The following is a 24,080-nucleotide window of genomic DNA, read 5'->3' on the forward strand; positions in this document are numbered from 1 at the left end:
TCCCTCTCACCCCGTCTGTCCCTACCCTCTCTGGCTTCCTCCCCTCTCCTGCCGCATCTAGATGAGGCTCTTTCAAAGTCCTTTGGGTTGTTGGAAATACTTCCTGATGGGAAAACCCGAACCCTGGGTCAGCATCCTCTGCTCACTCCTGAGCAGCTGGGGAAATTCCCACAACTCCACGCATAGGTCACCCTGCTTATGGTCTCTGCTCTCCGTGGCCTTTGGTAGAGGCCCTGCCCTGCTGACTCAGTTTCCTCATCTGCTCAACGGACATAATAACAGCACCTGCCTCATAGGTTGATATGAGGACTAAATGAGATAATAAGATGGAGTGCTTCGAACAGAGCCCGCACACAGCAAGTGTTCAGTAGACTTGTCCTGCAGTTCGTCTGGGGCTCAGATCTGAACCAGCTTCCCCTCCCTTCCCAGCACAGCCGAACGCCTCACCTCCTCCACCGCTGCCTCTGCCCCACCCAGATCCAGGCCAGTGGAGCCGAGCCCCCGAAGCACCGCCCCACCTGTACACTGACCCAGGCTGCAGTCACCCCTCTGTCCTTCCTCCTGCTCCTTCAAGAGGCAGCCCCCGCTGCCCCGGGCTGAACCCTCCCCAAGTGCTCTAGACATGGGCTACCCAGTACCTGGACCACCGGCCCCCAGTGGCTATTTCCATGTAGAATCAATGAAAATTAAATACAATTAAAATTTCACTTTCTCAGCCCCACTAGCTACATCTCAAGTGCCCAACGGCCACATGTGACTACTGTACTGGACAGTCCCATCATTCCAGAAAGTTCTGTTGGACAGATCCTTTTCTTCCCTGCTCCTGGGGGTCCTGTCCTTTATAGAACCTACCTCTCCTGTATCTTCCATCTCTCCTTCTGAGTCAGGGTCAGCCTGCCTGAGTTCAGATCCTGCCTGCGCAACTTTAGGGCTGCATTAGCTAAGTTACCTAAAAATTAAGAGACAAACCAAAAAAACCCTCTCTGTGCCTCAGTTTCTCCATCTGTAAAATGGGAATAATAATACCAACCTCCTCTCGCCCATAGAGTTATTGCAAAGATTAAGGTTACATATGGAAAGAGCTTAGAACAGCTCCTAAAAAATTCTAAGCCCTTGATAAATGTTAGCTGCTATTATTGTTGTTATATACTTTCTTCAAAATGCTGAAATAAGCTCAGGCCCCCTTTTTAAGTCTGTATGTAGTAGCAATGAATGAGTCCCGAAAGAAACTGCTAAGTGGGAAAAAAATGGTAGCCCAAAACCATCCAGTATAAGTTCCTTTGTGTGTTTAAAATGTGTGTTTAATATGTGTTTTCTTAGAGCACCATGTTGATCAGCTGCTCTCAACCAGGGGCAATATCGCCCCTCCAGGGGCCATTTGGAAGCAATGCCGGTCCTCTAAATCATGGGGAGGGGGAAGCTACTGGCATCTAGTGGGTGGAGCCTTGGGACACTGCTCAGCATCCCACAGTGCACAGGATGCTCCCACCACAAAGAATGATCCAGCCCCAAATGCCAATAGCTCCGAGGTGCAGAAGCGCTGGTCTATGTGTTTGTAAGAGCCCAGCCCAGTTGGAAGGTGTATACTGCAAACTAATTTCATGGGGCTTGGATTGGACAAGGTGATCAAAAGTAAGTCAGAAAGAGAAAAACAAATACCGTATGCTAAAACATATTTATGTGGAATCTAAAAAAAAAAAAAATGTTCATGAAGAACCTAGGGGCAAGACGGGAATAAAGACACAGATCTACCAGAGAATGGACTTGAGGACACGGGGAGGGGGAAGGGTAAGCTGGGACAAAGTGAGAAAGTGGCATGGACATATATACACTACCAAACGTAAAATAGCTAGCTAGTGGGAAGCAGCTGCATAGCACAGGGAGATCAGCTCGGTGCTTTGTGACCACCTAGAGGGGTGGGATAGGGTGGTGGGAGGGAGACGCAAGAGGGAGGGGATATGGGGATGTATGTATATGTATAGCTGATTCACTCTGTTATAAAGCAGAAACTAACACACCATAGTAAAGCAATTATACTCCAATAAAGATGTTAAAAAAAAGTCTATGTAAAAAACAAAACCAAAAAACCTTATTAGTTAGGGTAATTTTCCTCTCTGTCTTTACAAGGAGGATATCCTTTATGTAACTAAAAATTACTTTTTCAAAAAAGAAACAAAATAGCAGCAAAGGTATCCAAACCAAGCAAAGAAACAAAACTCCTTCTCCGACCCCTACCTCTCCCTCCGGATATCCAGCCGGTCTTGCTCTCCTTCCTTTCACAGCGGACGCGCGGACTCCCAAGTCCTCTGCACGTTTTCATCTCCTCCCTCTCTCCCTCGCCTCCGCAGTCACAATCTGGCTTACGCCCGCCCAGCCCCCATGGGCAGTGCTCACTCTGGCCACCGGTCACCTCTGGCTTGCTATTAAATCCAGTGGATCTTTTTTTTTTTTTTTAATCAGACTGAGACTGCAGAGAGGGGACCTGTGCGTCCTCCAGGGCTTCTGCAGCCCATCTCTCTCCTCCTCCTTCTCTTTCTCTGGCTGCTGCCCGGCCCTGGTCCAAGTTCCTTCCCCCTTTTCTTATCTCTCAATGTCACCCTTCTCAGCTGCTTCATCTCAGAACCCTGCTCTTCCCGCACTTCAGTCCAGAACCAGCTACCTAATTTGCGGGGTGCATTGCAAATGAAAATGTGGGGTCCCTTGTTCAAAATGATTAATAATGTGAAGATAGAGCAAACCATGAAACCAAGTGCAGAGGGCCCTTCTAGGCATGGCGACCCCAGTGACTGCACAGGTCGCTTGCCCATGAAGCTGATCCTGCTTCCTTCTCTTCCAGGCATGGTCTCTAGCATCTCTTGTATGCCTGCTCCTCCTCCCAGGCTCTCCAGCTTGGTGGCCACGCCACCATCCCCCGGGATCTGCCCTCTGAGGGTCCTTGGGGTAGACAGAATGCACCTCTAAGGATATCCAGGCATGAATCCCTGAAACCTATGAATATGTTGTATCATGTAGCAAAGGGACTTTGCACACAAGATTAAAATTAGGAACCTTAAGACGGGGAGATTATCCTGGCGTGACGGTTCATTTTACTTGTCTGCTTGGCCAGGCTGTAGTACCTGGTTGTTCAACCAAACACCAACCCAGGTATGGCTGGGGAGGCGTTATGTAGGTGTGACTAACATCTATACCCAGCTGACTCTACGTAAAGGAGATGGCCCTCGAGAATGTGGGTGGGCCTCACCCAATCAGTTGAAAGGCCTTCACTGCAAAATGGGGAAGAAATTCTGCCTTAAAGAGCACAGCGTCAGGGACTTCCCTGGCCGTCCAGTGGTTAAGGCTCTGCCTATCCAATGCAGGGGGCATGGGTTTGATCCCTGGTTGGGGAACTAAGGTCCTGCATGCTACGCAGCGGGGCTCAAAACAACAACCAAACCAAACCAGAAACAAAGACCGAGGCATCAGCTCCTGGCCTGACCGAGAGTTTCCAGTCTGTCTTGTGGAATTCAGGCTCGCCAGTCCTTAGCACTGCAAACTCCAATTCCTTGACATAAATTATGTATACTTCTGTATTGTCCGGATTACCAAGTAATATATTAATACATAGCCATTACCGATGGTGATATATGTATGACGCCTGTATTTTCCAGGTGGGCCCAGCCGGATCACATGAGCCCTAAAAGCAGAGGACCTTTTCTGGCTGGAGGGAAGAGGGAGATGGGGCAGGTCTGCAAATCAGGGACACCTGAAGCATAAGAGGGGCTCAACTTGCCGTTGCCAGAGGACAGACACGGGGAAAACACCAGAAGGATGCAGGCAGCCTCTTGGAGCAGACCAGCCCCCAGCTGACAGCTTAACAGGTACAAGAGGTTTTTGTTTTGTTTTTGTTTGTTTTTGTCTTTGACGTGATGAAAGCGTTTTGGGACTAGATAGAGGTGATGGTTGCACAACATTGTGAATGTACTAAATGCCGCTTTATTTTTTATTAATTAATTTAATTTTGGCTGCGTTGGGTCTTTGTTGCTGCACACAGGCTTTCTCTAGTTGCGGCGAGCAGGGGCCACTCTTCGTGGAGGTGCGTGGGCTTCTCGTTGCGGTGGCTTCTCGTTGCGGAGCACGGGCTCTAGGCACGCGGCCTCAGTAGTTGTGGCACACGGGCTTAGACGCTGCGCGGCATGTGGGGTCTTCCCGGACCAGGGCTCGAACCTGCGTCCCCTGCATTGGCAGGGGGATTCTTAACTACTGTGCCACCAGGGAAGTCCCCTAAATACCACTTTAAAATGAGTCATTTTATGTTATGTGAAGCTAACGTCAATAGAAAATAATTAAAACTTTTACTCGTTTATTTATTTTGTGGCCACGCCACGTGGCATGCAGGATCTTAGTTCCTAGACCAGGGGTGGAACCTGTGCCCCCTGCAGTGGAAGCATAGAGTCTTAACCACTGGACCGCCAGGGAAGTCCCTGGATTGTTGTCACTTTCTGTCTCTGTTATTTAAACATTTGTCTTGGTTACCGAGGTTCCGGTGACCACTCTCCTACCCCCACCTTCAATTTTGCCTTGGGTGTGAGTCCCAGCCCTCTTCCATTCCTTCCGCCTCCTGGATCGTGGAGGGGACCCTCTACCACCTGGATCTGACCCTGTTCTTCCTGCTCAGCACCCTGCCCAGGCCAAAGGACAAGGCGTAGGCTGCCCGTGGCTTTCGAGCTGATCTCTCCAGGCAAACCAAACTCCATCCCGTGCTTCAGTGCCCGCTGCTCCACCTGGCGGCCCAGCCTGCTCTGAATACCCTCCTTCCTGTCCCCAGCCCTGTAAACTCCCACTCCTTCAAGATTTTTTCAGGTCAAGCCACACCTCCTTGTTATCTATGAAACTAACTCTCTCCCTCTCCAGCCCCAGCATCCCAGCCCCAGCGCACAGCTGAGCCAGCCTCCTCCCCAGGGCCTCTACCTCCCCCAGGTCAGGCCCTCTGGCACACTGGCCGCTGACGGATCTTCCTCACACCCACATCTGACTCTTCTTGTCGCCGCTAGGCACTGGCACTCCTTTCTGTGGACGAGTAGCTCCAGGCAGGGACATTCATCCAGGGAGCTCTCCAGAGCAGGGTGAGAGCTGCCCCTCCGAGGTCACATCCATCCTCCTGCTGGTCTCACTGCCTGACCTTGTCTGTTTCTCTCTCTCTCTCTTTCAGGCCCACACATACTCCCTCAACAGCTGCAATCTGGAAGAAATTATTCTTCTACACAGCCAGACTTCCCCAGTTTCAGGAAATTCCAGGCTGGCAGGGGGAGGGGCCGAGCTGGGGGCCGCCCTGTCCATCCATCCATCCCCCGCCCTGTCTGCCGTGTTCTCGGGCGGGCGCACACCCAGTGCCAGCCTCCTCCCCTGGCCCACACTCAGCCCGGCGGGGCCTCAGCTTTTCCACCGCTACTTCCTAGTCCTTTAAATCCTAGAGGCAAACTTTTGGGGGATAAGGAAGGCTGGGAGGGACCTACGCCTTAACCCTCTCTGCCCCAGACAGACTGAACTGGACTGGGCGTGACTCTGTGCCCCTTTGGGCTCCTACCATGGCCCCCGAGAGGGGCTGACACTTCAGATCCCGGTGCAGGTAAAGAAGGGACTCCATGCCAGGGTCTGCCCGGGTTGGGACTCAGACTCCTGGGTCTGAGGGAGGAAGGGCTGGGGGCCTGGACTCCTGGGTCTGAGGGGGGAGGGGCCGGGGCCTGGACTCTTGGGTCTGAGGGGGGAGGGACCGGGGCCTGGACTCCTGGGTCTGAGGGGGGAGGGGCCGGGGCCTGGACTCCTGGGTCTGAGGGGGGAGGGGCCGGGGGTCTGGATCCTGGGTCTGAGGGGGGAGGGGCCGGGGGCCTGGATCCTGGGTCCGAGGGGGGAGGGGCCGGGGGCCTGGACTCCTGGGTCCGAGGGGGGAGGGGCCGGGGGCCTGGATCCTGGGTCTGAGGGGGGAGGGGCCGGGGGCCTGGATCCTGGGTCTGAGGGGGGAGGGACCGGGGCCTGGATCCTGGGTCTGAGGGGGGAGGGGCCGGGGGTCTGGATCCTGGGTCCGAGGGGGGAGGGACCGGGGCCTGGACTCCTGGGTCTGAGGGGGGAGGGGCCGGGGCCTGGATCCTGGGTCTGAGGGGGGAGGGACCGGGGCCTGGACTCCTGGGTCTGAGGGGGGAGGGGCCGGGGCCTGGATCCTGGGTCTGAGGGGGGAGGGACCGGGGCCTGGACTCCTGGGTCTGAGGGGGGAGGGGCCGGGGCCTGGATCCTGGGTCCGAGGGGGGAGGGGCCGGGGGCCTGGACTCCTGGGTCTGAGGGGGGAGGGGCCGGGGGCCTGGATCCTGGGTCTGAGGGGGGAGGGGCCGGGGGCCTGGACCCCTGAGGCTAAGGATCAAGAGAGCTAGGGGCCAGGACTCCTGGAACCTGAGAGAGAAGGAGGTGGCACTCTGGGCCCGGCCGCCTGGGTCCTGGATGCCCCTCCAGGTTCCGCAGGACCCTTCCTTTGCCAGGTGAGATCCCGCCCGGAGGAAGAAGGAAGAAGGCGCGGGCCTGGGACTGGGAGGCGGAGGCGGGCTCCGAACCAAGAAGACGGGGTTCCCAGCTTGAGCCGGAGCCTGAGAGTTTGCCTGCCCGGTTCAGCGGGGACCACGAGGTAAGGGGCAGTGGTGGCCCAGGGTCCCCGGTCAGGTCTGGAGGGAAGCCGGACAGCCGGCCAAAGGGACGGCGGCCGCGGCCACTGAAATCCTGGGCCGCAGCCACGTGGCCTCAGGAAGCGCGCACTGGAGCCCCGAGGGGGTCGGGGGCTCCCAATCGCGGGTCCCCCTGCCCCGTCTGGGTCCCACCCTCCTTGTTGCCTCTCCCAAAGGGCTGAGAACCAGTCGGGCTGGATCTGCGGCGAGTTGTTATTTCCTCTTGGTGGGGCTGGGGCCCAGAGAGGACAGAGGTGAGCCAGCTGTGCCCCCCACCCCTGCAGCTGGAGCCTCGGCCCGGAAGGAGAGGGGGCGGGGAAGGCGGGAGGAAGTCGGCTGAGCCGAGGGCGCGCGATCACCGCGTCCCAGGGTCCCATCCCGGCTCCTGCTCTCTGCCTGCTTTAAGATTGTCACGACAACAGCCCCTCTGTACAGAGCTTGGGCCTGTGACGGCCTTTTTCCGAGTATGACCTCATTGCATCAAGCACACAACAAGGGAGATAGAGCCTTGTGTTCAGGGGGACACCGAGGCTCGGAGAAGTGGAGTGACTGGCCCCCGAGGTCTCAGAGCTAGTGAGGAGAAGTGGTAGCTTTCAAAAACAATTTTGAACTCATTGTTCTTATCCAGAATGGGAAAAAGAAAAAAGCAAAGCAAACAAACAAACACAGTCAAGGGTGTAGGAAATCCCTGGCCTTGATATCAAAACATTATTTTTTCCATGGGTCTGCACACCCTATCCTTTGGGGGCTGTGAGCAATATCATATCATCCTTTGACTCCGGAGTTCATCTGCCTGGGTTCCAAATTCAGCCCGCAACATTTGCTACTGTGTGATCCAGGGCAAGTTACTTCACCTCTCTGTGCCTCAGGTGCCACTCACGTCTGTAAAAGGGACAAAATAACAACGGTCTCCCCTCACTGGGTTGTTCCAAGGATTAAATGAGTTCATTCATTTGTGTGAAGCACTTTGACCCCTGCCTGGCCCAGAATAAGTGCTCGGGAAATAAAATGTCAGCATCATGAGTATACTGTACGACAGCCCCTTGCAAACAGGCATTCTGATTTCCCATTTTTCAGAGGAGTAAACTAAGGCTTAAGGCTGAGGAAGTTAGTTCCGGGTCCCACAGAAAGGCAATGGCAAACCTGTTGTGTTTGGTGTCAGAAACCAAGATCTTAATATGCTGCTAAGTGCTGGAAAATCAGTGATGTCACCTTGCAGGGTGATAGGAGGATGGGACGAGGGGCAAGGTAGGGGGTGGGCAGGGAGAGGGAGAGGAGGCAATAGCTGAGGGCCGTCCAGGGAGGAGCCAGTTCAAGGGACAGCAGGCAGTGGAAGCAGTAACTCTGGGCTCTGGAGTCCCACAGAGCTGGCTTTGTGACCTTGGGCAAGTCATGTACCATCTCTGAGCATCTATTTCCTTCTCTGGGACAGGGGAGAATGATCCAAAGTAGGACTCCACTGAGCATTTATTGAGCATTTGCTGTGCGCTGGCTACGGTGCTAAGACTTTCCATGGACAACATCTCCCCAATTCTTGCAAAGAGACTGGATTATTATATGAGTGTCATTCCATTTTTGAGATGAGGAAGTGAGGTCAGAAACATTAAGTAATTTGCCCAAAGTTACACAGCAGTGGGCACAGTCAGATCCAAGTCTGGGCAGTTGGCTTTCTGAGTTCTGCTCTTTTGAACTATGAATCACTGCCCAGGGATAAGGGGTGCTGCTAGCTCTGAGACAGGATTTTTTTTTTTTTAACTGTGGATTGAGATTCATTAATGAGCAGAGGTCAGCATTAAAGAAGAATAATAGGGAGTTCTCTGGCAGTCCAGTGGTTAAGACTCCGTGCTTCCACAAGATCCTGCATGGTGCAGGGTAAATGCATCATGCAGGCATTTATTTATTTATCTAGTTATTAAATAAATAATAAAATGGAATTGAAACTGAGTGCCTAGCATGTGTAAGAGTAGGTCTCAATTCACAAAATGTTTGTTTCCCTTATGTGGGGCTGGGGGGTGGGGGTGGGGAAGGAATGGTGACTGTGTGCCAGATTGCAATAAAATATATTTATTCATCTAGGTTGAGGTCAGGGAAGTTTGAGAAACACAACAGAGGTGGTAAATCAAGACTGGTTTTCCCAGAGAAGTAACTGTAAAGTGTATGTGTGTGTGTGTGTGTGTGTGTGTTTGGGTAGGGGAGAAGGCAGCTCTCAGAACATATCCATCTATAATTATTTCAGATCCTTTTGGCTTTAATTTTTCTCCACGTTATCACTGATCTTTCCCAGGGTGCTGGTCCCTGAAAGGACAAGGCTGGCTGCTTTGCCTGCTTCGCAGGATTAGATCTAACTTTTGTTCCCCAGTTTTGTCTGGGAACACATGCCCCTCCCCAACACTGTCACTGTCAATTGGCTGGAACGGTTAAAAATATAGTTTTCTTTGACTGAGTATTTCTATGTGTCCTGCAAGGAAGGTAGTGTTATTTTATCCATTTTCCAGATAGAAAACAAACAGAGAGCGATCACATAATTTATCCCAATTCATACAGTTGGCAAAGGGTGGGGCTTCAATTCAAATGGAAAGGTTTTTTTTTTTAATTGTTATTATTATAATAACAGTGACTGTTAAAACAAAAGTACAAGGTCATCAAAGTCCCTCCCAGAAGTTCCATAGAAACAGCCAAGTTCCAGGATATGGGCAAAGGTTGGCAGGCATACCTATTTACCGTCGAGTCTGATGCCGTCATGCAGCTGTAGGGTGCCCAGTTTACAGTTCATGAGCCACGGTTTGGAATTTATGCCATTCTTGCCATGTTTTAACATAGGAAAATTTGCATGATTATTATTGTTACTCTTGTTTTCCAAGAAGTAAGACTTACATGTTTCTTTCAAAACCAGATAATTCAAATTATAAAATGCTGTGCAAATATATAGATTTCCCAGGCCCACCCTAAACCTCCCAAATTACAATCCTCAGGCCAGCCTACATGATGACTTTTGTGTGTTCTAGGCAAAGCTTTCATGGAGATAATTATATATATATATATATATATATATATATATATATATATATATATATATATATATATAATAATTATATTTTACGACTGCGTTGGTATAAAGACAAACATAATTCAGACGTTTTAAAATAAAACACGGCAGCCCCGTCTGGGAAGGGGCTTCTGTACACCATGTGTTGAGGGGGAGGGTCTCATCTGCGCTCCCCGGGGTTTTGTGGGCTCTGCAGGCCCCAAAGGCGGGGCTGGAGAGGAAGACCTGGGCCTGTGTCCCTGACCTGCGGGAGCTGGGGACCAGTGGTCTCAATAAAGGACAAGAGGTTCAAAAAAAAATAATAATAAAACGTTTAAACATGTGTGCGGGCCTCTAGAAGTGTGGCGGGCCCTGGGCACTGTGTCTGCTGCACCTAAAGGACAGCGTCCGCCCTGTCTTCAGGGTGGATGGCCCTGTGTTTAAGCTGGAGTTTCTGTCAAGTTTGGGAAGCAGTCCAAAAGGCTTGGTGAAGCATGTTGCTTGTTCTCTGACCTATAGAAAGCTCAAACGTTAGTTCTTAGTGGAATTAACATATGGGCAGACCTAAATTTGAGTCTGAGATTTGAATCAAGCAGCTGTGACCTCGGACCTCTGGGAGCCTCAGTTTCCCCACTTGTAAAATGGGAGTAATCCCACCACCATCATCCTGTACTTATAGAGAGCATCCTCTGAACGGCGTGCTAGGCCCAGGGCTGGGAACACGGAAGGCCTCGGTAGCGTCCTCCCAGGGGAGGCCGTGCTAACCCGTCCCTATCCCGCAGATGCCGGTCCTGAAGCAGCTGGGTCCCGCGCAGCCCAAGAAGCGGCCGGAGCGCGGCGCTCTGTCCATCTCCGCGCCGCTCGGCGACTTCCGGCACACTTTGCACGTGGGGCGCGGCGGCGACGCCTTCGGAGACACTTCGTTCCTGAGCCGCCACGGCGGCGGGCCGCCCCCTGAGCCCCGGCCGCCGCCCGCGGGGGCCCCGCGCTCCGCGCCGCCGCCTGCCGTGCCGCAGCCCCCGCCGCCCACCCTCCGCGCGCCAGCGCCCGCCGACCCGCTGCTGTCCTTCCACCTGGATTTGGGCCCCTCCATGCTGGACGCAGTGCTGGGCGTCATGGACGCGGAAAACCCGGGCGCCGCCGCCGCCAAGCCCGACGTGGACCCCGGCCCCGGGGCGCAGCACCCTAGGGCCCGTTGCCTCCCCAACGCGGACCTCGAGCTGGACGACGTCATCGGCCTGTAGGCACCCCCATTCCCTGCGCCCTTAACGTCCAGCGCCCCACTTCTTTATACATAAACCGACAAGGTCTGTGCCCCGGGTTTTGTCTGTTCACTTTGCATGTGGGAAGGGGGGACGGGGAGGCGTGATGGGGTCCTGGCGCCTTTAAGAGCTAGGTGTGTCACGTGGGGTTCCGGTCCCAGCCAGGTGGGTGGAGGTCTCAGGATTAGCCTGGTGTAATGGGATGCGGCCCCTTTAAGAGAGCCAGGGGCGTGGCTGGGCGGTGCCCCTCCCAGGGGCGGGGTCCCGATGTGGCCGCTCCCACAGCCTGGTTTTTTCAGCAGTGTTGGCTGCGCGCCGCCGCCTGCCGGACGCGGCCCCGGGCCCGGCACGGCTGTGACCCCGTGAGCTCCGCGTCTCCAGTGGACCCAGCCCAGGCGAGCTGTCCTTTACCCCGGCAGCGGCCGCACAGGAAAAGTGGCCGGGAAGAGGCGTGGTCCCCGTAGAAAAGGGACGCCCCAAAGATGTGTCATCCCGAGGGCGACAGTTGCGTCCCAAATCCGGGCTACGAAGTTCGTTCTGAGCCTACAGGCGTCCGGTTGTCCCGCGGAGGTCGCGGCCCAACGAGGGCCCGGAGGGGCGTGACAGCACATGCAAATCATTAGGCGTGCGGGGTGTGCGAGCCAGGCTTGTCAGGGGCCAAGAGGGCGCGGGGCCGTATCGTTAAAGCACTGGACTAGGGACGGGGCCAGGTTCTCTAAGGAGCAAGAGTGGCGGGGCCGCACTTGTAAATCATTAGCGGAGCCAAGCTCGCTAAGGGGCCAGAAGAGGCGGGGCCGCACCTGTAAGGTATTTGGATCGGGGGCGGGGCCGCATATGTAAATTACTGGGGCCGGGCTCGGGGCCACAGATAAAAACCGCTTGGCTGCAAGGGTCAGGCGCCCCCAGGGCACCGCGGAGGGCGGTCTCACGCGCGAGGTGCTTTCCAGGTCGGGGCGGGGCCTGAGCCTCGACCGTGACGTCACAGCTGTGCCTGGCGCCCGTGCCGGCAGGACTGACACAGGTGCGGAACGGCCTGAGCGGGGCGAGCGCGCCAGCCGCACCCCACTCCCATGGCGGCGGCCGGAGGGCCGGAGCCGCCCGTGGGGGCCCCCGGCGCGGAGCCCGCGCCGCCGCCGGCCTGCCGCTTCTTCCTGGAGGGCCGCTGCCGCTTCGGTGCCCGCTGCCGCCAGCCCCACCCCGGGGCGCCGGCGCCGGCCCCGCCGCAGCCTAGAGGCGAGCCCGAAGCAGAGGCCAAAGCCAAGAAGCCGCCGCTGCGCACTGCTGCGGCCGTTATCCAGCGCATCCGCTGGGACCCGCGCCTCGACCCGGCCGACTTCTCCGTGGGCTACGTCGACCGCTTCCTGGGCGTGCGCGAGGAGCCCTTCCTTTCCTTCTGCTGGGACGAGCCTCTGGCGGCGCTCGGGCCGGGCGTTCTGGCCGTGCCGCAGCACCGGGTGCGCTACTTCCGCTTCCGCGGCCGTCTGGTGTGGGACCGCGCCTCGCGTACAGACCTCGTCTTCGGCTCAGGCTTGGCTGCGGGCCGCGGGTCCACCATCCTGGACGCGCTCGACGGCGGGGACGCGCACGGTGTCGGAGAGGAGGGCGACGGCGAGGACGCGCACCAGACCGGGCATGCGAGCGACGGCGAGCACGTGCACGGAGCCGGAGGTGAGAGCGACGGCGTGGACGCGCACGGGACCGGGGGCGCGCACGACGGCGGAGACAGGGGCGGGGACGTGCACGGGACCGGGACCGGGACCGGGGACGAGAGTGACGGCGAGGACGCGTACGGGGCTGGAGGTGCGCTCAGCGGTGGGGACACGGCCGGGGCCGGAGGCGCACTGGACGGCGTAGCTGCGACCCGCCTTGGCACCGGTGCGGTTGGGCGCGTACAGCCAGCTTGGACGGGACTCCGGGCCGCCTTGGCCCCGGATGGCGGAGGCCCCGAAGCTGGGTGCCTGGCGTTGGCGGGGACGTTGTCGAGGCTCCAGGAGCGGGAGTTGGGCGGCCCTGGAGGCCAAGGTTCCCCGTGGATGCAGCCAAGAAGGGCGCTGAAGCCAGCCGCCGCCGCTGCCGGGGACCTGGAGCCCCCGGGTGGGGAGCTGCCGGCTGTGGTAGCCCCGGGAAGGCCCTCGGAAGGCCTCTCTGAGACGGAAGCGGAGTGGGGTCCCGGGGTCTGGCCCGTGGACGGTGGAGCAGCCGGGGCCGCGGGCCCTCGCCAGCCCCGCCCCACGCACTTCGTGGCCCTCATGGTGACAGAGACTGAGCTGCAGGCCGGGGTGGCCAAGGTCCAAGAAGAACTGGTGCGAAATGCACCAGCTTGCGCGGCGTTCACGGTGCCTGCTCAGGCCCTGCACCTGACAGTGGCCCTGCTGAGGCTGGCGGGCCCCGGGGAGATGGCGGCCGCAGTCGACGCACTCAGAGGCGTGCTCTCGGACCCCGGGCTTCAGGTCCCTCCGAGGCTGAGGTTTAGGCGCCTGGTGTTCCTGGGCTCTCGTGTGCTCTGTGCACCCCCCCACCCCCCTTTGGAGAACATGGCCCAAGTGCTCAGCCAGAGGCTGGAGGCCGAGGGGCTGAGAGTGCTGCAGCCCTGCAGGGGGCTACACCCCCACCTCACCCTGGCCAAGGCGCCCCAGGGTTCCAAAGTCGGTCTCCCCAAGCCTGGGTTCAGCCCAAGGCAGGAGCTGGGGAGCCAGCCTCTGGGGAAACTCTGGCTGTGCCGCGTGGGGAGGTCAGGGGGCACCTACCAGGCCGTGGCGGAGATCCCCCTGGTATCTCAACCCCAAAAGAAATAAAGGCCAGGACCCAGACACCCAGAGGAAATGTAGCCCAAGGCAGAAGGACAAAGCGTGCACGCGTGTTCTCTCTCTCTCTTTAATTTTGGTTTCTCTCAAGCTTTCATATGGTGCTCAGCGCTCCAAGGAAAGAATGAAGGAAGGAAAGGGGAGGGGAGAGGAGGGGGAGGGGAGGCAGAGGAGGAACATCTGGAAAAGAAGCAGCCTGACAGTCCAGCTGTTTGCAAACTCATTGCACATCCTCCAGTTACATGGCAGAAGAGGGAGGGAGGACGGAAAAGAAAAGGGGAGGAAGAAAAATAACTTAAATAAACACACACAGAAAGGAAAGAGAAGGAAACATGACGTGAGCTGGTGATCCATGAGGCGGGGAGGGAGGGTAACCGTTTTACCTGTGCTGAACCAAGGGAGAGCGGGAGCAGGCGGCGGCGGGAGGGAGAAAGGGGGAAGAACCAGAGAAACATTGGGGTGGAGGGAGGAAGGGACACGGAGACAACTTAATACAACTGCAGACGAGGCGGCCCGGCTTTCGAGGTCCCGCGATGGCCTCCGGAGTCCTCAGGGCAGGGTGGCAGTGTGGACCTGGCGGTGGCGAGGCGTCGGCGTTTCTGCGGTCGGGGGCCGCGGGCAGGGCACAGTCTCTACGCGGCTCCCCTCCCCAAACACTGAGGCCCCGGAGGGCTGGGCAACAAGAGTCTGTGGTGAGGCAGGTGCGGCGGCGGGCAGCGGGCTGGTGTGCTGGTGCCCCTGCCGCAGGCGGGCACGGGCGGAGCGGCCTGTCTTCTTCCACTGGCCCCCCCGGCATGGGATGGGCCAGCGTGCCGGGTCGCTACCGGAGTACAAGCTCGAGAGAGAGAGAGAAAAAACACTGAGACAGCATTAGTGGAGGTGCCAGGTGGACACAGACGCCCCTACAGACCATGCCCCCAACCCTCCGCTGTCCCCCCGCAATCCCATCCCTCAGAGACAAAAAATAAAAATGTAGAAAAATCTCTGTACAGACTCCCCGGGGGGAAAATGGGGGCCGGGCTGGTGGCTCTCCCTGGAGCCCACTCCCCACGAATTAATTTACAACCCAAGTCCACGGCTCAAAAACAAAACCCGCCGAGGCGGCGCTGGGGGGCTGCAGCCCTGCCCCCCGCCCCCGGCGGCGCTGGTGCTCAGAAGGCCGGCAGCTGCGCCAGGCTGAGGCGGCAGTCGACGCTGCAGTTGTCCGGGCCCGTGTAGGCCAGGCCCAGGGGCTCCAGGAAGGCCCGGCAGGCGGCCTCGCCCTCGAAGGCCAGCTCGGCCTGCAGGTAGGAGACGGGCAGCGCAGGGCGGAAGCTACGGAGACAAGAGGAGAACGCGATGAGGCGGGCGGCGGGCGCGGGGGGGCCCACGAGCAGGCAGTGGGCGCCCCCCTTTCAGGCACCCGAAGGTCTCCTCAGCACGTCACCTGCCGGCCCCTCCCCAGCCCCAGCCTCCCCCTCAGGGGCTCGGGGGGGCCCCGACCCCGGCTGTGCCCCCCCGTCCCCCTCACTTACCTGTGCGGGGGCAGGAGGAGAGGGGACAGGAGGGGAGGGCCCGGCCGGCTCCTCTGCTGGCCGGGGCCCGAGCAGCCCCTCAGGAGAGGGCCCAGGCGCAGAGCCACGCATGGGGGGGCGCGGGGCGGGGCGCAGCTGGCGGCTACTCGGCCCCACCCCTCCCGCTTGCCCTGAGCCCTGAGCTGGGTCCGAGGACTAAGAGAAGGCTTGGCCTGTGCCAGGAAACAGCTCTTCTACGTACCGCCCCCTCCCAGAAGCTGTCACCCTACCCTTTACAGATACACACCAAGGACAGCGCAGCGGCAGAGCCACTTGGCCACTGTCACCTAGGAAGGAAGGAAGTGGCGGAAAAAGCTCAAACCAGTCCTGCCTGAAGCCCCCACTTCCTCACAGCCCTGGAAGTCCGGGGGGGCGGGCACAGGAGAGCCTGCTGCCCAACACGGGGCTGGCCCCGGCCCACCGAGCCAGCGAGAAGCCGCGCCACCCTCCGGAGCCGGGGGACACAAGACCGTGAGGCCAACGACAGGCCAGAGCCCGCCCACGGGCCAAGCACACACAGGCTGAGGCAGAAACGGCAAGTGCTGAGGAAGAGACAGCGGCCTGCCCGCTACAGCCCGGGGGCGGCACAGAAGCTCGACAACTGCAGGAGGAAGAGCCTGTGCGGCCGCGGAGAACACACCCGGGGAGCCCAGGGTCCTTCAGGCACACGGCCTACTCGTCCCTGCTGGCTCAGAAAGCGGGTCCCGCGGCCCCTGCCCCGCACCTTGCCCTTACATCGGCCTGACCCAAACTGGATCCTCGGAGTCTCCTAACCTGCAGGGTAAGTGTCCCTCCCCAGCTGCAAACCACCCCCACGGCTCCCAACAAACTGACGTGGCACTCAAGGCCCCGCGTCCTCTGACCAGGGCTTCCCAGCCTCAGCAAGGCTGACACTGCAGCCAAGTGACCCAGCTGGGGGCGCCCTGTGCACTGCAGGGCGCTGAGCAGCACCCCTGGCCTCCACCAGCAGAGGCCAGGAGGATCCCCGGCTGTGACAACACACAAAGTGTCCTGCCTTCGCCTGGGGCGTCTCCCGCCAGGGCGCGCCCTTTGGGTCCTGTCCCGGCCTAGCCTGCCCTGCCTCACACCTGGTGTCCCTGAGCACGCCTGGGCTCTCAGAACAGCTCAAGTGGCAGGGCCTTGTCCCTGAGACCGCGGCTGCCAAGGGCAGGGCCGCCTTTGCTGGGCGTCCCCAGAGCGGGAGCTCAGCCACAGGAGCGCTGAAGAAGGTGGGCAGAGGCCGTGGAGAAAGGGGAGCCCGGAGCAAGGAGAAGACAAAGTGGGGTCCAGGGTGATGCGAGCAGAAGGCAAAGAGAGGCAAAGGGGCGGGGAGCCCAGAGCGGTGAGAGACAGGACGACGGAGGAGGAGGAGGAGGAGGAGGAGGAGGAGGAGGGCCCCCGTGCGTGCGCCGGAAGGGGGAGGGACCAGAGGGGAGGGCCGAGTGCGGAGAGGAGAGAAGCGGAGAGAAGACCAGGACCCGAGGGCGGGAGACCAGGGGAGCTGAAGGTGCCTCGGGAGCGGGGAACGGAGGGGAGGGGAGGAGGGAGGCGGCGCTGAGGCCGCAGAGCAGAGGCCCAGGGGGAGAGCTCAGCTTCACATACGTTTTGATCATTGCCTTGAGGGCGGCCTTGCGCTCCCGGTCTGCAAACTTGTCCACGAGGTAGCCAGACATGCAGGGCGCATGCGAGTAGAGCCGGAAGAAGCGGTGGTAGTTGCCCAGGGCCCAGGCTGCCCTGAGCGCCAAGGCGTGGGCCACACAAGGGTCCGCCTTCAGCTCCCGCGTCAGGTACGCCAGCTCCGTGGTGATGTCTGCGGCCGGAGACGAGGAGGTGAGCAGGGCCGGGCCCCCGGAGGTGAGCAGGGCCGGGCCCGGGGGGCCCGTGGCCGCCCCGCTCTGCGGGCTGCACCTCACCTCCCGAGTTCTTGGTGAAGATGTAGTAGAGGATGCGGTAGGCAGTGAACTCGCCCACGTTGCCGGGCAGGTTCTCAGCATACAGGGACTTCAGCTGCGTCTGGCACTGGTTGAACTCTTCGTGGTCACCCTGGGGGGCATGCGGGGGGGGCAGAGTGAGGCCAGGACGGGGGTGGGGGTGGGGGGAAGCCGAGGGAACCCCGTCAGCCCCTCACCTTCTCCAAGGCGATGCGGGCGTGGGTCTCGTACACCTCGACCGTGAACTCGGTGCGCACACCTTGCACCTGGGCAGCGGGAGAGTGGACGTCACACCGGAGCAGGGCGGGACCCAGCAGTGCGGCCCCCTCCCCGGCCCCCGCCTCACCGTCAGGTCCTGCCGGATGGACTTCATCTGCTCGCAGGCGAAGGCGTAGTCCTGCTTCTCCTTCCAGTGGGACTTGACCATGCACAGCGACTTCTTCAAAACCTGGGAAGGAGGTGAACTGTGGCTCAGCGTGACCTGAGCAGGGCGAGCAAGGAAGGCTGTGCTAAAACCTGCCACGGTTCCACCAACTCGGGGTCTTAAAGCAGGGGCTCGATCCCGACATTAAAGGGGGTAGAACCTAAAACGGTAAGAGCGCGCACAGTCTCCCTCGTCAGCACAGCTGCGCGTGCGCCCCGGGAGGACACGTCAGCCCCGCTCCCAGCTCGGGCCTCAGGGGACGTCGGGACATGGATGTCCCAGTGTCTCACAGGCACTGGCCGGGGACACTGGCTTCCTTCTCCTGGCCTCCTAAGCAGGAGACGGAGGCTCGGAGGCCGGCCCAGCCTTCCGATGAGGGCACAGGCCCTGGACTCGGCTCCGAAGCACAAGCTCTGGGTCCAGTTCACCTCTCGGTGCCTCAGGCCTCCAGGGCCCGGTCAGCCACAGGCCCCCTGTGCACAGGCAGGTCAGGGTCTTCCCCGAGCCAGACCCCTGCCCGCCCCACCGCCTCCTCCCATGTTGCCTCTGCCATCGTCGGAGGGAGGACCTGCCCTCGCCACCAGGGGGCACTTACCGCCACGGGGCGCACGGTGGACGGGTCGGGGGCGCAGGTGAGACGCAAGTAGTGCTTGGTGATGTCAGGGCAGGTGCCCACGATTTGCAGCTCATGCCAGTCGGGGTCGGCCCCGCCGCTCTCCAGGCTGCCCATCTGCAGCACCAGGGGCTCCAGGCGCAGGCGGCGGGAATGTCCGTGCTGGAAGCGCGCCGCCCGCTTCTGCTTCTTCAGCTCGCGCTCGGGATCCTCACACTCCAGGGCCGCCATCTTCTTGCGGCTGCGCTTGGTGGGGGCTAGGTCGTGCCTGGGGAGGGAGGGAGGAGGGGGCCTTGAGGGGGCAGGCGTGGCGCCACCCCCTGCCTCTCCACCGCTGTCCAGACACAGCCCTCTCCCTCCCAGGAGCCCCCTAAACCGGCCCCTCCTCCCCAGCCCCCCGAAGCCTCACCTCTTCCCACGCTGCGCCCTGCCTCGGCCCCGGTCCATGTGGGCCCCCCGGCCTCCCCGGCCCTTGGGGGGTGGGTTCCTGCGACCCACAGGGTGACACTCATTCCCTGAGTAGGAGCTGTCGGAATCCGAGTGCGAGTCACTGCGCGGAGGAGCACGAAGGTGAGGCCTGAAACGGCTCGTCCCCCGCCCTCCCCCGGCCCTGCCCCCCGGCGGCTTCGCACCTGCGGCGGAAGTGGCGGGTCGGGGAGCGGGAGGAGGAGCGGGAGCGCGAGTCGGTGCTGGAGGAGGAGCTGTGGTCCTTCATGAAGACATTGCGGTTGCCGAACTTGGCGAAGCTGCTGCCCCGGGCTCGGCCAGCACCCCCAGCCCCGGGCGTCCCTCGCTGGGACTGGGCACCCCCGCCCCTGGTCGCTGAGCCTGCCCCCCGGGGAGGGTGGAGGCTGCTAGGGGCCTCCCACCGCTTCTTCTTGGGGCTCTCAGCCACAGGCTCCCGAGTCAGCCTGGGGATATAGCAGGGGAGGGCATCACCACCCGGCGCCCCGACATCCCCAATGCCTGCCACCCGTCCCTGGACACACAATCTCAGAAGGAAGGGCACTTACCCGGGCAACTCGACTAACACGACGCTCAGGTGGGAGGCAATCCCAAGGTTTTGTGTGTCTAGAGGCTGCGGGCAGCCGCTGAGGAGCACACCTCCCGCCTCCACGCTCTCACCCCCGGCACTCCAACCCCGGCAGCTCCTGGGCCTCGGCCCCACCCTGGCAGCCTCCCGCCCCCAGGACCCCATCCTCTCGCTCCTTCTCTTCGGGGCCCCGGGCACCTAGGACGGCAGGTCTCCAACTGCAGCACCAGGCACCTCCCGAGCGCCCCCCGGCCCCACGCACCCAGGCAGGGGCTCCCGGCTCCAGTCGATGGTGTAGGCCGAGCCGTCCTGGAGCCTCGCCTGCAGCACCTCCTTGAGCAGCTTCTCCGTCCGGTCCTTGTCCTCCTCAGACTCGCAGGCGGTGAAGCAGCGCTCCACGTACTCCTTCATGTCCTGCGGCCAGTCGTCGGGCTTCCCGGACAGGCTGCCCCTGGCGGAGGGAGGGCGGGTGCAGACGCTCGGTTGGGGAGCGGCACCCCACGACCCAGCCGGGACTGTCCTCACCACCCCTCCTGGGCGGGCCCGTGGCGGGGGACGCTCTCTGCTTTCTAAGGAGCAGGCCGTGCCAGCGGGCCGCACGCAGATGCCGAGCACCGTGCCCAGGGGCTGGGGCCAGGCAAGGGGGTGGCTGTCACCTGTGGTTCTGGGCCTTCTCGGGGTTGGGCTGGGGACCGAAGCTGCCGTGCTGGCCCTCCGTGGTGGAGCCAAAGCTCTGGCTTGTGACAGCGAAAGGCCGTTTCTGAATGTTGAACTTGAGCCCACCAGTCCCGGGGGCCGCTGTGAGGGCAGCGAAAGCTGGGGTGAGGCCCCCCCAGGCCCACGTGGGCGGCCCCGCCACCACCCCCACCACCGGGGCAGGAGCCGTGAGCTCCAGAGAAGGGCGCGCGTTCCGAGGGGCCCCACGCACCGCCCCAGGAGGTCCAGAGAGCGGAGGCGAGGGCCGAGCACCCCACGTGCCTCGCGCCAGGAGTCCCGTGAGGCCCCCTTCCCTCCACGGCCCAAGGCCACTCACGCTTCATGCGGTTCCACAGCTGCTGGCCCTTCTTGGGCTTGGCGGGCTCGCTGTAGCCGTGCTGCCCGTAAGCCTGGCCCGAGGCGGATCCTGCCTGGCTGTGCTGCGTGGCAGGGGCTGTCCCGGGCTGCGGGCCGTTGCTCAAAGGGTGAGCCCCCCGCGGGGGGTTGGAAGGCTGAGGGGGCTGGGCCGCTGGCAGCTGCTGAGGGGGCGCCTGGTACGACAGGCCTTCGTCCATACCCGGGACCGGGGGCTGTGGGCGGAGCGGCCGCTGAGGAGGGAGCGGGGTCCTCGGCCACCTCAGCTCTCAACTCCGCGGCCGCCCGCACCCACACAGCTCCTCTTGAGGCGGGGGCTTCGGCGACGACAGCCGCCCGGCCCCCCACAGCCCAGCAGCTCAGGCACGGCTCTAGGCTACTCTCCCCGTGCTGAGCGGCGGCGGCCCCCGACGGCACCCCCGCCCCGGCAGTCACTGTCCGAGTGCGTGTCACGTGCCCGTCAAGACACACGCGTGGCACACGCTCACGGGAGCCCCGCGATAAAGCCGCGATCCTTCCCCGCCCCCGCCACGCCCCGCCACCGGACGGCACCGCCTGAGGCGCAAAGAGCGCGTGACTTGTAGTTTCGACACCAGGGAGCTGGGATTCACACCCAGGTCTGCCCACCTCCCAGGCACGAGCTCCACCGCGCCTCCCAGCTGCACGTGAAGTGCAAGGCTAGAGTGTGTGCGCGTGCGTGTGAGAGAGAGACTGTATGCGTGTGGGCACGTGCTGAGGGGGAAGCACAGGAGAAGGCTGCCACGCCATGAAGTGCTCCCACCGTCACCCCCACGCCTCAGCCCCTGGCCGTGCCCGAGCCCTAAACCCACCCTGGTTTCAAAAACTAAGCTTCGCCTTCTCGTTCTCAGATCAGGAACTGCTGGGCAGGAGCAGCTGAAATAACGCAGGTGTCCCCACCGCTGGCCCACCACACCCCGTGCGTGCACGTGAGCCGGGGCGGGCTAGGGCGTTACCTGGTTCAGAGTCCCTTGGTGCTGCGCTGCGGATGGCTGCTGCGGTGCAGCTGGGCCGTAGGAGCCGGCCATCCCGTACTGCGAGGGGGAGCCATAGCTCTGGTACATGCTCTGGCGAGGGCACGGGGGGGGAGAGTGAGCGGCGGGCCGACTCCTTCCCTGGAGGCCTGGACCCGCGCCTCTCCCCCAGCTGCTCGGTTCGCGGTCCTTCACTGGCCTCTCACCCTCCCTCTCTCCACCGCATAAAAGCGCCCAACTCCCTCAGGCTGAAAAATTACCAAATAAAATGATCACCTCCATGTCTCCCACATTCCACTCTCTTCAACAACTATTTACTGAGTACCAACCCATCTAAACACTACAATACGATGAAAAGTAAAGACAAAACGAACTTTGCACTCAAAATACACGCCACAGTAGACACCCAACACAGCCAGCAGTAAGCGAAGAAGAAAAGCCACGCAGAGAAGCCGAGTGGCAGGGTGAGCGGTGGGAACGGCACCCTAAGTAAAGCCCATCCCAGGACGCGCACCTGAAGGCGCTCTCGGGCAGCCCTCTGCTAGGCGAGGACACGGCGAGTGTCGGGACACAAGCAAAGGGCTGAGGCGGGGAGCGGGCGTGGACTTGGTGTGTGCTGAGGGGGAGGAGTCTCTGTGGCAACGTGAGCACAGGGAGGGCAGCGTGGGTGGCCACCGAAGGAGCTGGGCGTTTACCTTGTGGACCACGAGCTCAGGGAGGGTTTTCCAGCAGCTGTCACTGCTGTGGTCAATCCACCCACTGCCCCTGGACCCTGCCCGACTGATTCCACCTCCGCCCCTCCACCGCCTGCCCCTGCCGGGCTGGGTGGGCACTCACCACAGGGTAATAGTAGCTATACGGATAGGCATAGTTGTACTGCTGGTACCACTGGTAGTACTGCTGCTGCTGCAGAGCTGAGGCTTCTGCCTGGGACACATACTGTGGGGGGAGAGAACCACGTGCCATCAGTGCTGGAAGCAGGAGCCCAGGGCCCCGCCACGGCAGGTCTGTTTACTGGTGGTTAACTGCCAAGGGACAGAAGTGGGTCCACATCTCTCCACAGAGAGCCGCCACCTCTACCACCGGACACGAGCACCCCTCCGTCCTCAGGCTGGATTCCCAACGACCTCGTAGCGCCCTAGACTCAGGGAGACAGACCCTGCTTCCCCTACTCAAGGGCTCCTAGGGTATCTTCAGAGCACCCTGCCCTGGTGATACGAGAGGACACCACGCGTGTGCGTGTTCCCCGCGCCCGCTCAGGGGACGCTGCTCACCTGTGCACTGGCCACGGGCCCGCCGCTGCTGGCCTTGGCAGAGCTGCCAGCAGCTCCTGCTTTGCTGATGCTGGCCAGGGCCTGGCGGGCCTTCTCCCACTCGGGGTTCTCGTGCATGGGGGTCTCCATGCCACTCTCTCTGCCTGCCCCGGCCACCATGCTGTACTGAGAGGACCTGCAGAAAGGGGACATCGAGTCAGCCCACTCTCCCACTGCAGACGGTGGGCAGGATGGAAGCAGGCAAACACCAGGGCTTGAATCCCGGAGCCTCAATTTTCTAATCTGTGACACACTGACAGCCAGTTTCTGCTTCACAGTCTTCAGTGAGCAACAGATGCGATTACCTCCCTAAGGTACTTTCCAGATGCCTGCTACATACAGATGTTAAAAATCAAACAAAAGGATTACCAGTAACCACAAGACTTAAAACAAGACCTGATGCCTAGCAGAGCTAAATGCTTTATGAAACCACAAATTCTGTCTGATACCACCTCAGTCAGAAAGTCATCACACTGTTTTGGAAAAAACGAGGAATTAAAAAAATAAATGAGTATTAAGTGTTGGAGGCTGCCTCTTAATCACAGTCCACGGAACGAATCATCCCACTTCTGTGAAACAAGCCCTGCACTGTGGAAGGTGAACGCTCAGAGGAGCGCCTCAGGCCCATCCCTACCCCAGGGGCTGTGGCATCGTGGCCCCCCATGCTGTGGGAGGGCCCATCCGGAAGACAACACTGGGTCTTGCTTCCTCTTGCCCTCCCCTCCGACCCGTCCCTCTAGCCTCACTAACCAATCCGTGCTACGCTGATCACCCACGTTGGCCGCCATCTGGACCCTGGGGTGTACGGGGTGGACCTCGGGAGCCAGACTGCTTTTTCACTGTCTGCAAGAAAAAGAACGAATTAGGGAGACTCCAGAAGGAGCAAGAAACATGTCAACAAATAGAGAAGAGAAGCAAATGGGCTCACGAGAAGCCAGACAGAAAAGGGGGTCTGAGAAAGAAGGAGCCAAGGGGTAAACAATCTGAAGAGAATTCTGGGTGTGGAATTAAAGGGCTACAGCCTGAGGGAAAGACCCTGGCCCCTCTGCAGGGCTCTAGGTGGAAAACAAAGGACTTGAAAACAGGTAAGTCCAAATGAGTTTCCCAGAGAGAAAGAGAAGGATCGGAAGCCCATGTGAAGAAAGGGAAGGGTTCGAGGGAAACCCCAAAACAGGGACAGGGTCAGAGGGCAGGGTGGGGGACCTCAGGCAAGGAGCAAGGAGAAAGACGGCTTCTGAGAAGAAGCTCTAACAAATAAGGGCTAAATGAACCTCCAGGCTGAAAGACCTGGAAAAACCCATGAGAGAAAGTCTGTAAAGAGGGAAGCGTTTGAGGAAGCCTTGAAAAAACGGAACACTGGAGAATGCAGAAGT

The 24,080-nt window shown here is 60.2% G+C and overlaps 3 protein-coding genes and 1 long non-coding RNA gene across 6 annotated transcripts; 3 read left to right on the forward strand and 1 right to left on the reverse strand.

Annotated features, from left to right (window-relative positions):
- Positions 1-5,500: 5,500 nt before the first annotated feature.
- Positions 5,501-11,023, forward strand: CDC42EP5 (CDC42 effector protein 5). The gene is made up of 3 exons (XM_079723860.1): positions 5,501-5,605; positions 6,507-6,649; positions 10,494-11,023. The coding sequence occupies exon 3, from the start codon at positions 10,494-10,496 to the stop codon at positions 10,953-10,955; it is 462 nt and encodes a 153-aa protein (XP_079579986.1). The 5' UTR covers positions 5,501-5,605; positions 6,507-6,649; the 3' UTR covers positions 10,956-11,023.
- A 1,020-nt stretch (positions 11,024-12,043) lies between these two features.
- LENG9 (leukocyte receptor cluster member 9) lies at positions 12,044-13,796 on the forward strand (the record flags this gene model as incomplete). The annotated part of the gene is made up of 1 exon (XM_079724012.1): positions 12,044-13,796. One exon carries the CDS (start codon positions 12,044-12,046, stop codon positions 13,766-13,768), a length of 1,725 nt encoding a protein of 574 aa, XP_079580138.1. The 3' UTR covers positions 13,769-13,796.
- Positions 13,797-13,802: 6 nt separating this feature from the next.
- On the reverse strand, positions 13,803-23,534 carry LENG8 (leukocyte receptor cluster member 8; the record flags this gene model as incomplete). Of its 3 annotated transcripts, XM_079724011.1 has the most annotated exons (15): positions 13,803-15,091; positions 16,933-17,140; positions 17,244-17,373; positions 17,459-17,527; positions 17,608-17,709; positions 18,281-18,566; positions 18,708-18,848; positions 18,931-19,209; positions 19,594-19,809; positions 19,988-20,129; positions 20,365-20,617; positions 21,377-21,487; positions 22,232-22,333; positions 22,669-22,843; positions 23,458-23,534. In XM_079724011.1, 15 exons carry the CDS (start codon positions 23,493-23,495, stop codon positions 14,929-14,931), a joined length of 2,415 nt encoding a protein of 804 aa, XP_079580137.1. In that variant the 3' UTR covers positions 13,803-14,928. The 3 variants fall into 3 exon arrangements, with proteins under 3 accessions (XP_079580137.1, XP_079580136.1, XP_079580135.1); XM_079724010.1 differs by lacking the exon at positions 21,377-21,487 and having other exon boundaries at positions 19,594-19,782; positions 22,235-22,333; positions 23,458-23,495; XM_079724009.1 differs by lacking the exon at positions 21,377-21,487 and having other exon boundaries at positions 23,458-23,495.
- On the forward strand, positions 16,050-17,857 carry LOC307066766. Its single transcript, XR_013811393.1, has 2 exons — positions 16,050-16,111; positions 17,469-17,857. It is a non-coding gene; the product is annotated as an uncharacterized lncRNA (long non-coding RNA).
- Positions 23,535-24,080: the final 546 nt, after the last annotated feature.

This window comes from Hyperoodon ampullatus, assembly GCF_949752795.1.
Source record: "Hyperoodon ampullatus genome assembly, chromosome: 18".
NCBI lineage: Eukaryota > Metazoa > Chordata > Mammalia > Artiodactyla > Ziphiidae > Hyperoodon > Hyperoodon ampullatus.